The 13,599-nt window shown below is 41.5% G+C and overlaps 1 protein-coding gene across 1 annotated transcript in view; it reads left to right on the forward strand.

Moving 5' to 3' along the window:
• The window catches only part of itfg1 (integrin alpha FG-GAP repeat containing 1), a 187,427-nt gene that overhangs the window by 161,411 nt on the left and 12,417 nt on the right, over nucleotides 1–13,599 (forward strand). The window contains exon 15 of the mRNA XM_020617139.1: nucleotides 10,060–10,184. Within this exon, the coding sequence (XP_020472795.1) occupies nucleotides 10,060–10,184 (125 nt within the window). The remainder of the gene's footprint in view (nucleotides 1–10,059; nucleotides 10,185–13,599) is intronic.

A 13,599-nucleotide genomic window follows, 5' to 3' on the forward strand; every position in this document is an offset into this window, starting at 1 on the left:
TATTCTGGATTTTACAGGGAGCCAGTGGAGAGAAGCTAATATGGGAGAGATATGATCTCTCTTGCTAGTTCCTGTCAGTACTCTGGCTGCAGCATTTTGGATTAACTGGAGGCTTTTTAGGGAATTATTGGGACATCCTGATAGTAAAGAGTTACAGTAGTCCAGCCTGGAAGTAACAAATGCATGGACCAGTTTTTCTGTATCACTTTGAGAGAGAATGTTGCAGATTTTGGCAATATTGCGCAGGTAAAAAAGGCAGTACTTGGTTTATGTGTGATTTAAAGGACAAATCCTGGACAAAAATGACTCCAAGGTTCCTCAAAGCAGTATTGGAGGCGAGAGCTATGTCATCTAGAATAACTACATAGTTAGATAGTATATTTGTAAGATTTTCAGGCCCAAGTACAATGACTTCAGTTTTGTCAGAGTTTAGAAGTAAGAAGTTGCAGGTCATCCAGGCCTTTGTCTTTAAGACATGCTTGAAGTTTGACCAACTAATCTGATTCATCTGGGTTCATAGATAATATAACTAGGTATCATCTGTGTAGCAATGAGAATGTATGCTGTGTTTCCTAATAACATGCAGAATGTATCTAGTGAAGAGAACTGGACCTAACACAGAGCCCTGTGGAACACCATGACTAACTTCAGTCTGTGTGGAAGATTCATCATTAGCATGAACAAATTGGAATCTTTCTGATAAATAAGTTTTGAACCAACATAGTGCAGTTCCTTTAATCCAAATAATAATGTCTCTGTAATAGTGATCATTGGTACCAAAAGCAGCACTGAGATCTAAGAGGACAAGTATAGAGATGAGTACTTTGTCTGAGGCTAGGAGGAGATCGTTGGTGACTTTGACCAGTGCAGATTCTGTACTATGATGGACTCTAAAACCAGAGTGAAAATCCTCTGGCAGCTTTTTCAAGGATTTTAGAAATAAAAAGGAGATTAGATATCAGTCTATAATTAGCTAGGACACCTGGGTCAAGAGTAGGCTTTTTGAGTAGAGGTTTAATTGCAGCAACCTTAAAAGCCTGTGGAACATAACCTGTTAATAGAAAGAGGTTAATCAGATCTAGTATGGATGTGTTGATCAGGGGTAAAGCATCTTTGAGCAGCCCGGTCGGGATGGGTCTACGAGACATGTTGACGATTTAGATGAAGCAATTGTTGAGGTAAATTCAGAGACATCTATGGGAGACAAGCGGTCTAAATATAAATGGGGTCTTACAGATGTTTCTAAAGCCATTGTATTTGATGGCACATCTGTGAGAATTGAGGGAATGATTTGATTATTTTTTTCTCTAATGGTTGTGATTTTATTTGTAAAGAAGCTCATGAAGTCATTGCTGCTGAGATCTAAGGGAATGTTAAGCTCAACAGCACTGTGGCTCTTTGTCAGCCTGGCTACAGTGCTGAAAAGAAACCTGGGGTTGTTCTTATTTTCCTCAATCAGTGATGAATAATATGCAGATCTGGCACTATGAAAGGCTTTTATCAACAAGATTATCGACTTGTGTGGGAGTAAAGTTAAGGTGGCCTCCTTCCACTGTGTTGGCAAACGGCACTGAAGTAATTAATGATTGAATTATTTCCTTAAACTTGGTAACAGCATTGTCAGATAGACATCTACTGTAGTGGAATTTTTTTCCCACATAGAGTATAATCCATTAATGTATATTCAATAGTTATTAGAAAATGGTCAGACAGAAGAGGGTTATGGGGAAAAACTATTAAGTGTTCAGTTTCGATGCCATATGTCAGAACAAGATCGAGAGTGTGATTAAAACAGTGAGTGGGTTTATTTACAGTTTGAGAGAAGCCAACTGAGTCTAATAATGAACAGAATGCATTGTTGAGGCTGTCATTGTCAGCATCTACATGAATATTAAAGTCGCCTACTATGATTATTTTATCTGTACTAAGCACTAAATCAGACAAAGTCTGAGAATTCACTTAAAAACTCTGAATAAGGAGCAGGTGGACGGTATACAATAACAAACAGAACAGGCTTTTGAGTTTTCCAGTTTGGGTGTGAGAGACTCAGGGTGAGACTTTCAAATGAGTTATAACTATGTTTAGGTCTAGGGTTGATTAATAGGCTTGAGTCAAAGATCGCTGCCACGCCACCACCTCGGCCTGTGTTTCGAGGGATGTGACAGTTACTGTGACCAGGTGGAGTGGATTCATTTAGACTGACATATTCTTCCTGCTGTAACCATGTTTCAGTAAGACACAATAAGTCAATGTGATGTTCACTTATCAAATCATTCACTAACAAAGATTTAGATGAGAGAGATCTGATATTTAATAGTCCACATTTGATTGTCTTGTTATTTTGTTTTGTAAGAGGAGTAGTCTTAATTTTAATTAGGTTCTTATGAATAACTCCTCTCGAGTTGATTCTTGATTTATATAATTTAGGTGGGCGGGGGCAGACACAGTCTCTATGGGGTGCTTGGGGTTTTGGGTGGGTAGTGGCTGCAAAGAGACAGAAGAGATGCGTGTAAGACTGCAACTCTGCATCCTGGACTCAACTCTGGTTTGTCATAATTCAGGTTGTAAAATAAACTCTTCCAGATTTCTAGATAAGAGAGCCGCACCACCACCACCCAAAGTGGGATGGATGCCGTCTCTGCTAATCAGACCAGGTTTTCCCCAAAATGTTTTCCAGTGGTATATGAATGCCACATCATTTTCTGGGTACCACCTAGACAGCCAGTGGTTGAATGACGACATGTGGCTAAACATGTCATCACTGGTCACATTGGGTAGGGGTCCAGTCAAAACTACAGAGTCCGACATGGTTTTGGCAAAGTTACACACCAACTCAATATAAATTTTAGTGAGGAGTCATTAGCGCCAACAAAAATACCAATCTTATTGTATTTACGCTTATCCTTAGTCAGCAGCTTCACATAGCATTCAATGTCGCCCGCTCTGGCCCCAGGAAAACATTTGACTATGGCCGCTGGTGTCTCTAACTTCAGGTTTCTGACTATGGAGTCACCAATTACCAGAGTTTTCTCAGCGGGTGTGTCACTGAGTGGGGAACATTGTTTTGAAACGTGAACAGGCAGGTGATGCACAGTGAGCATTTGTTTCGAGTTACGACTCTTCCAATTGTCACCCAGCCGTCTGACTAAGATCCCGGCTGCTCGGGAAGCCCTGGGGTGCGGCTAGTTTGGACTGAGCCATGTCTAGGAGGCTCTGCACCAGCTACATGGGCCTGACAAGCTGGGCTGTTTTCCATGGTGCGGACCAATGTTTCCAATTTGGTGAGCCTCGCCTCCAATGCTGCTAGCACCTGACATTTATTACAAATATCATTATCGCTAAAGGAGGCAGAAGAATAACTGAACATACTGCACTCCAATCAAGAGAAATAAGGACAAGAAGTAACTAAGGTACTATCTTAGCTAACTTCTAAGCTAGCTGACCTAAAGTAGCAAATTAAATTTGGAAATTAGCAAGAAATTCTGTAACATAGGTGCTTAAGTAGTGCAGGCATATACTGTGACTCAAAGAATTTGCTGATGTTCAGATAAACCTAGAAATCAGTGAGCCCAATCCGTAAGCAATCTGGTAACAAGCACAACATGGTGCAGACACAGTAAACAGGAAGTGAATACGATTAACATAGGAACAGGAAACAGTAGGAATTATATTGTATGTTGCAGCTCCCTCAGAGGCATCCATGTTCTCTCTCTGTCTGTCTGGTTCCAGTGTTTCTCACATTTTTCACCTTGCTTGTTCATGAGGAAGTAAAGTTTGCCCACTTCATTATCAGGGAGAGCACTCATATCCCAAAATCCTTGATTTTCTCTTTGCAATCTACTGAAAGTGAGGAATGATAATGACAGTACAATGAAAATTTGTTTCAACAGGCCAAAAAACACTTGTACTACAATCCACTGTAGGTAAAATGTAATTCAAATGTCCTAAATCCAGCCTCAACACTGCTACATCTAAAAACTGTTAATATGCTGAATTGGTTGCACCCAGAATGCTCAATACTAACTGAGTACTCACTGACCTAGCATACCAAAGTCATAACACACAAGCATGTTTTGTACCATGGGGAGCTGTATGGATACTGTACAGGTGTAAGCCAACATCTTAGGTGTAAATTAGATGGGTTCACATGTTGATGAAAGCCACCAAAACAGTCCTCAGAACTCTGCAAGACTCAGAATAACACAGAGTTTTTAGAGGCTAGGACACATTACAGTTATCAAATCTGAGTCAGCAACAATTTCAGATCAAGCCAAAAGAATTGTAGAATTGAGTGATTTTTGCAGTATATATTACTGTGTATGAGTGAAAGGATACAGAGCAGCACAAATAGCCTTCTCTGTCTATGGCTTACCACCAATTTTGTAATGCTTTTGCCTCTCTTTCAGTGCAAATTGCAGCACTGCAACTGCTCAATCTTTTGATTCCTCCAAGTTTATTGTAATATCAAAATGTAATCTTAAGTGCTCCTCAAAAAAGGATTTGTTAAGTGGGTGCATCATAGAAATTGAAGATCTGCAAACATCAGTTATAAAGCACACTGCCTTTTCTTCAGTGATACATGGCATTAGATGTAGTAGCCTCTACCCACATCACTAAGATTGCTAATTTGTCCAGACTGGATGCAGACTCTGAAAAAGCTTGTCCTTTTGATTTTATTGTCTTGTTGTGGCTTACCTATGGTCAAGACCTTTAAACACACCCTGCTTTCTTAAGGTCACTATTTTATCTATATATTTATTTACCAGTGCAATTTTCAATCTCCTCAACCCTAAAGTTTTAGATGGATGAGTGAATGATCAAGTTCAGTCCACCAGACATCAGTGTGCTTGGAATAAGTTTTTTGAGGGACAGAAACACCTTTGTTCTGGAATAATTAAAATCTATAAATAAAAGTATAATTATATACTCAGGTGGAAAAGAGCAGATTCTTCTACTTCATTTATTTCATTTTATTTTTCTTTCTCCTTTTTTCTTTCAGTGGAAATCAACCCATAATCTTTAGAAATCAGTCTTTACTTTCAGGTGTGTGTGTTTGTGTGTGTGTGTGTGTGTATTTTAGAGCTTCTGAAAATTGCACACATACAGTATGTTCACACATACACATACAAACCAAAGCTGACTGCCTGTGCTGCTTTGTCTTCTAAGAGATGGATTGTAGGCTGTCAGTCATGTATGTGGGGTGGCATTCCCTGCCAAGGCCTCTACTGGCTCTGCTATAGGGAGATAGCATAGAAACAGACCAACACTCTCTCTCTCTCTCTCTCTCTCTCTCGCTCGTTCTCTCACTTGCACAAACACATACACACACACACAATACAGACACTGTTCTGCATAATACCCTTTGCCAACCACCCAGTCCTGTGAAATGGCTTCAGCTGTGGCCACACTTCTTAGCCACACACACACAGCACTCAGCAGACATTAAGCCAGACTCCCTGCTTGCAACATAACCTTGCTTAATCCTCCATCATACACACACCGACACACACACTCAGACCCACTCCACCCTGCTGAGTGGCCGAGTGCAAGCCAAACACCTCTTGCCTACTGACTGGGAGCATCAGTTTGTTAAAAATATCAAACCAAGACCGGCTTAAAGTTCCAGTCTCCTCAAAAATGCTGTCGAGCCTGATGACAGGGTTCAGTATGAGACATCGAGAGGCAGTGGGCTGATTTAAAATGGGTTACCCATGTAGACAAATACTCTGCTTCCTAATAAAAACAGGAGTCAGTGAAGAGGATTTGAGGTATTCATGGTTGAAAGATGTTGTTGCAGAGCTGGTCAGCATAAGCAGAACAAATCTAACACTAAATGCTTAGAGATAGCCCTGCTTTCTTGCTGCTGGTTGGTAGCATTAGGTTTAGTTGGTCTAATCCCCCAGCTGTATTACCTTGACACCTCTACCGACATTTGGCAGCTTTATTTCCATGTCTTTGTGAGTGTACAGAAGGCAGGACTGCCAAAAAGGCCCGAGTCTTGGTTCTTTCATTTTTGTTTTAAGTCAGAGCCTTACACAAGATGCAATGCTTGGTTTTGCTTCTCCAGTGTTTAAAGGACATCAGCCAAAGTCAATTTTCTTGCATCCTCATCTTTTTTATTGTCCTACATGTCTTTGTGTTTGGGGTGAAAACAGGTGCAAACAATAACCGCTGATTGGAGTAAAGAGTCCGAAGCTGAGGTGAAACTGAAACAGGAAGTAATGTCAAAATAAAAGCATGAGACCAGAAACAGGCAGGACAAAATCATGACAGTATGTTTTGATGCTAATACTTTTGAACTTTTGCTTAAGGACTTTTACTTGTAACTGAGTATTTTTACACTGTTGTATTGCTACCTTTACTTAAGTAAGGGATCTCCCAGACCCTGATAGACTAGTGGTTAGGGCGCAGCGTTCTCGCCACTGCGGCCCAGGTTCAAGAAGGGAAGGGCATCCAGTGTAAAACGTGCCAAATGTCAACATGCAAATCGTCAGTATGACGATTTGCTGAGGCGAACCCTAACGGGAAAAGCCAAAAGTGACATTCATTCATTCACTTAAGTAAGGGATCTGAGAACTTCTTCCACCACTCAAATCCTACTAAAACCACTAAAAACCAAAAATATAAATAAGCTAAACTGTAATAGAAGAAAAGTTGATTTTGTGAAAATCCATCCATTAGTTGTTGGTATTTCCATGATACCATAGTGGTCCAGATCTCCAGACATCATCTAATGTTGAGCCATGCCACTCACATGGCTTTTAGCTGAGTTAATTGTCATTCTGATTGTATGCCTCTCCCTGTTTCAGCGAACAGAATCTTGTTCTGTTTTATCGAACCAGATCACAAGTTATAATCCTGCGTACAGTCGCATTCAGCAGAACCAAACTTGATCTGATCTGGTACAGTTCTCCTACCCACACACAGGCACCACTCAATAAATTCATCTTCAGTGTGTGCTAGGAGCCAGGGCTTTGTACTGCCCTGAACAAGTCAATGTCAGTGAAACTGTGTTCAGCTTCCTGGAAAGAGCCAGTATTTCTCTCTCTTTCACCCTCTCTTTCACTATCTGCAGTGTGCCATTAAAGAAATTATGCTGCCTCTTCACAACACCACAACCTAAAAAGCTGGGAGCGACAGTTGATGAAAAGCTTTCTTTGGTCGAAGGTGGCAAAAATCGATGGGTTTATTTAGCACTCAGACTGACTGGAGCTAGAACAGCTTCATGGACAGGCTTTTACTGCGCTGACACCATAAAATTGCCACTACTGGTTTTGCCTGAGTTAATTACTCACTTTCATCCACTGGCTGATCTTTTTTTGTCCTGTGTGAATTGTTCCCGAGGTAAAATGCCAGGTTTTTTCATACATTATGAAAAAGCATAAAAGAAGTGAAATATTGAGGTGCTGTGAGATGGAATGGCCTGACCCAGGTTCAGCTGAGGTGGCCAAAAGTGAACTGTACAATTTTTAAAACTGAACTGAGGTTAGGCATAGATTTAAAAAATGGAGAGACAGAAAAGCAGAGCTGCTGTGCTCCTCTCGGCCTGCAATGCGCAGTCCATCCACATTAGTTCTGATCACTGACTACCTCGGGGCTTTCTTTTCTTCTTCTTCTTCCATCTTTCACTCTCTCCTTCCCTCTCTTTGTTTACTACGTAGAGGTTGATTTATGTTGGCTGCACTTGGCAGAGTTGGGTGGCGTGGGCGAGATACGGCAGCTGAAGGGGAGAGAGAACAGGAGGGAGGAAAAGAAAGGGAAGCAAAACAAGTAAAAGCTGCATCAGAGTGATGCATCAGGGGAGAGGAGAGAGGGATGAGCAAAGAGGAAGCAAGACTAAGGGATGGATGAGAATAGTAAGTGAGGAGGGAAAGATTACAGGATAGGTGAGAAGACAGGTAGGTGTTGGACTGGCCTCAGGTGTCTCACTCTGATTTGTATCTTTTATGAAGGTTCTTCATGTCAGAACACAAGGTCTCACACTGCAGCCCCTCTGGCTCGGTCACTCCTGGTTCTTGTTTATTCCTCATCCCTCTCATTGTGTTTGCTTGCACATTTTAGTCATATCACTGACAGTCTTGGTCAGAGTAGGTTAAGTTAGAATTGATTACATTACATTACATAGAACTTTAATGGTCCCTTTGGGAAAACAGCGCCATGGCAGTTGCAGTGTCATAAGAACAGTGAAGTAAATGGGGGGTCATGGTAATCATCCAATCAGTTGTATTAAGCAGAAAGTGATGAATGAAAATGTGCACCGTTTATGGTGCTGCCTTGTTCACAGAATATTTAAAAAAGGCATCAAAACACTGTGAGATATAGATTTAAGTAGAGATATTTTAAAAAATAATTATGAAGATTCCCTTTTTTTTTTTAACTATATACCCAAATATGCAAATGAGGAGTACAAGATGGTGACCAGGCTCGGACATTAGCATGACTGGGTATGACAATATTAGTGGTGCCCTTTGTATCAAACTTGAAGAAATATAAAATGCTGTCAGTTGAGGACCTCTGTGTGTTCCCCCTTCATCGCACCTTGTTGACCACTGATTCATCACGAGAAGGCTGTAACTGTATTTTATAAAAAGAAAGTCACTTCGGCTTTTCCCGTTTAGGGGTCACCACAGCGAATCGTCACCACAGCGAATCGTCACACTGACGACTCACATGTTGACATTTGGCATGTGTTTTACGCCGGATGCCCTTCCTGACGCAACCCTGACCGCAGCGGCGAGAGCGCTGCGCCTTAACCACTAGCCTACCAGGGACGGCTCCTGTAATTGGATTTTATAGCATCTTCAAAATAAGAAAAAAAGAGCAATAAGTGACTAACCAGCCAAAAGCATCAAACTGTACTGGCAACCCTCAGAAGAACATCTTAACACGCTTAATGTAACCAGTGTTAATCTTAACACTGAATGTACAACAGCCCTTTACATTCTTAATGCAGATCAACTCTATTAATAATTAATAAAATAATAAGAGTAAGGCTATCGTCACATTACAGACCTTAATGCTCAATTCTGATCTTTTACTGTAGTCAGATTTGATCTGTTTGTATGGTTCACATTCATGTTTATAAGTGGCATCTACCCACTGTCAGTGTGAACATTGTTGAAGTCCTAAACTCCCTCACATGTGTAGGTTTAACTGAACTGTGAGCTACATATGAACAACAATAACGTCAGTTTGTTCAACTTCCTCAGAAACTGCTCAGCTGTGCCATGTTCTCTCCAGTTTGGCTTGATCAGAACCTTCTGCTTAAATGTCCAACAAAGGTGGTGCGTCCTCATCTCTCCACTGGCCCCCCTCACTGGCGTTGATCTCCTCCATGTTTATTTTTACTGCTCTGTGAGGGGCCGACACTGAATGTGCACGCACAGAGGAGCAAGATGTTGACAAAACCACAGGATTTATGATCAGACAATTCTCACAGCGCTCACATAGTCTGAGATTGGATATGAATCGGATCTAGGTCCACATACTGTATGGATCTGATTAGAAAAAGTCAGATTTGGATTGTTCACATATTCATGAAAAATCAATCAGAACTGAGTCCCTTGGAGGGGAAACAAGTTGGATTTAGGCCCCTTCAGCAGCTAATGTGAATGTAGCCTATCAGTCTGCAGCCGCCTGATTATGGTGTCAGAGAATCACTAAAGTTTTACATTTCATCCTGAGGGAGACATGTACAAGTGTACCAAATTTCATATTTCATAACATCCGACAGAGGTAGACATTTTAGCAAAATTCACAGCAGTGCTGGAGAATAAGTCAGGAGATCCTTCCTCTGCGGACCATGAATTAGTGTACAAATTTCAGGGCAATCCATCCAAAAGCTGTTCAGGTATTTCGGTCTGAAACACAGTTGTGGACCAAAGGTCCGACATTGTCACCAGCAGAGCCACACCGTAGCCAATATGTAGGAGGAAGAAACCCTTGTAGAAGAAAAGGCTTGTTAGTTATCCCAGTGTGGTCACAGTATGTGCTGAGAAGAATGCACCCTTTTAATGACATAAAAAAAACTGTGTCCTTTCTCTGCCTCCCTTCCTGCAGCCGGACAGCTGAGCCAATCAGCTCACTTCTCCCTCCAGCTGCCCTACACCGTGCTGGGCCTCGGACGTAGCGCCAACTTCCTGGACCATCTTTTTGTTGGCATCCCTCGGCAGCCTGGAGAGACGGTGAGCAAATATGAGAAGGCTATATTACCTGGACAGGTCACTGCTTGAGAACAGCCACAGGCTACACACTCTCACAGAATATTTGAAGGAGGTTCTTTTATAGAGGTGTCTGCATACTACAGTAGACTGAGGAAAGTGAGGAAGGGTTCACGTCACTGCAATACACTGGGTGCAAAATGCATCAAAATAAGTGTCGAGAACATGTGTAGTACTGTTCATGTGCCAAATAAAATCATTTCTGAGCACCCCAACCTATCCTCAATGTAACAGTGTGTGGCTGAGACAAAAGACAATGAGACACGAACAAAAACAGTCTCGGGATCAAGATGTTAAGGACCAGGAAATGTTCCCAGAAAAAGACCAGCAGGTTGACTCGTTTGTGATAAAATGGATTCAAGCTAAACTGAGAGCAAAATTGTTCTTTTTTTTTTTTTGATATTCAAGCTTTATCTTACATTAGGCTGGATGCAACACATTTCTTCTGAGAATTATGAGACTTGTTTAAAGGGTATTTTCCTTATATTCAGAAGAGGGATTTTCTTCCACATATTTTCATATTAAATTAGAAATGCTGAACAAACACAGCAGTGTTTCTTTAATCTTGCTAAAATGTTTATTGCTTGGTTGAGGCTGTGTGTTTTTTAATTCAACCAGCACCACGAGAACATACTCTAACTGCTGTTTATATCAATTGTCAGGTAATGAGGTGTTGGGGTAAGACTTCACAAGAGTAGGGGAGAATCCATCTCAGATCTTTTTACTTTTTTTTTTTTACCTAGTGAACAATGATGATGTATTCACACGAAACAATGTAATACCCACACAGTCAGTTCTTCAGTCCCTTTCCAGTTGTCTACTGGAAGTCTATGGTTTGCTTGCCTATTTATGGATCCTGTTCATCACAGGAAAGTAGTGTTTTATTTTTGTTTCAGAATTTTCATAGTTTAACCTACTGTAAATTGAATTCTCAAGATATCTTTTTCTAAACTAAATCCTGCTCAGTGAGGCTAAATTAGGTAGTACTGCAACTCTCACCATTAGAAAAAGTCACATTTTGTTAAGATAAATGTGAGAGGATAGACTGGGTGATAGAGCTTTGTTTCCTTTATCCACCTGTGATTAAAGAGAGGATGAGTGGTTACTGTAGAAATTGACATACAGCATCTGACACAGGCAGTTGCTTTAGGATAAATATGTTCCAAATCTTACTTATAATGTATGGGACGGTTGATCACACCACCTGCAGAACTGACAAATATGCAGGTACCCACTGAAACAGATGTACCAACACCCCTGCTTTTGATTTATGCTTCAAACACTTCTTTATTTAGCAGCTATATTCATAGAGGATGTATGGATGATGGCTCTCTGGATGCAGCCTGTGTGTTCCTCCTGTGCTACCACAAGCTAGCGTGATATTAATATAGTAAATAATTGATTGGTTTTATGCCTTTAATCTATTCATGAGCTACATTTCTACACTGCATCGCTTCAAATGTCAGTGCTGTTGAATTCAGCTCACACCATCTCTGCATTTATCTCCATATCTGTTTTCACTCTCACCCTCTCTCTCACATAGCACTTGTCACACTGAATATTAGACACAACAGGGCTCTTTTTTCCCCTCCTGTGTGGCACCAAGGTGTTCGTCAAACAGCTGATTAGAATTTCATATGGCCTGGTCCATGACTCAGAAGCTGTAGCACAACAAGAATACTCAACTCCAACAAGCCACTTTATTGGCCCCTTTCCACACACTCATTTTTCCTAAACCAAGAAATATGATCTTTTCTCTTCATTTCCTTCTCTTCATGCATTCCTTCTACTAAGTGAATTAATGAATGCATAAAGATGCCTAGTGGCACTGGGGAGTGGAGTAACTCCATCAAATGTATCTGTAATGAGAAGGAGAAGCTCTTTAGGAAAGTGGAGGTTTAGAAACCATGAGTGCTCCACCACCCTGCTCAGCTGGCAACTTTGGATCTTTCTGTTTGTCAGTGCTCTTGATCTATCTTCCTCTCAATTTTCCCTCTCTCTCTCTCTCTCTCTCTCTCTCTCACTCTGTCTGTGTTTCTATCCTACTCCCATTCTCTCACTATCTCCCCTGCTGTGCCCTTTACAGTTTTCTCCTCTACAATGAAAGTTTCTGCCTGCTGTTTCACAGAAAGAGAGGTTTTGTAAAATCTACTCCGATATCTTCCATCATCTGTCCAATCATTACTCTCTTTTATTCACCACCTCCCTATCTTTGTCTGTGAGGCTCTCACCTCCTGTTCACTTATCTTCCACCCAGGGGGATTCCCTTTGCTGCTCAAAATGGTTTATTTCACTAATCAGTCCCCTACTTGTCACTCTGTCTCTCTCTCCTTCCATCTCTCTATCAGTCTCCCTCATGCTCACATAGTGTGCCAGTTTTCCTGGCTTTGAACCAGTGTCTCTCTTTCTCCCTCAAGACTTGGGAACACTTTTCTCTTCCAAACAGCCAGATCAGATCTGCTCTAAGGCAGCAGTAGTGGAGGCTGACTCGTCTCCAGCTCTGCTCCCCCGCCATTTGCCACACAGACAGCAGCGCTTTCCAAGAGCTAAGTGACAATGGCTGGTGGCAAGAATGTGCTTGTTATGTAAAAAGCAAAGTCGTTGTTGCACATTTATTCAAAATAGCTGTGAGTTGTGGTTCCTCCTAATTGCTGAAGAACAGAGTCACATTTATAGAGTGACACTTCCAGGTTCTGCCAAATGTTGAATTACAGCTTTTAAATGATTAATATGATGCCCCCTTCCCTGTTCATGGTCTCTGAACTCTTAACTCCTAGTGAGGCTGAGCAGGGGCGAAACCAAAACACAAGGCAAAGTCAGACAGAAGGAAGCATAAAAGAAAACCACTGGAAACTGATGGTGACACCAGGCTTTGACAGAAATCTAAGCAACCTTGTATCTTCTTCTTCTTCTTCTTCTTCAACTTTCGGCTGTTCCCATTAGGAGTCACCACAGCGAATCATCTGTTTCCACCTAACTCTATCCTTGGCATCCTCTACTCTCGCCCCAATTAACTTCATGTCCTCTTTTAGCACATATAGCATATATCTCCTCTTTGGCCTTCCTCTTGACCTCTTGCCTGGCAGCTCTATCTCCATGACCTTGTCCCCAAAACAATCAACCTGAGCGGCCCCTCTGATGTGCTCGTTCCATCCTGGTCCCTCCTAAAGAGAACCTCAACATCCTCATCTCTGCTCCCTCCATCTCTGCCTCTTGTCTTTTCCTCACCACTACAGTCTCTAACCCATACAGCATAGCTGGTCTCACTACTGTCTTGTACACCTTTCCTTTGATTCTTGCTGACACTCTTCTGTCACACAACACTCCTGACACCTTTCTCCACCCACTCCAACCTGCCTGCACTTGCCTCTTCACCTCT

The sequence above is a fragment of the Monopterus albus genome, unplaced genomic scaffold (assembly GCF_001952655.1).
Source record: "Monopterus albus unplaced genomic scaffold, M_albus_1.0 scaffold186.1, whole genome shotgun sequence".
Lineage (NCBI taxonomy): Eukaryota > Metazoa > Chordata > Actinopteri > Synbranchiformes > Synbranchidae > Monopterus > Monopterus albus.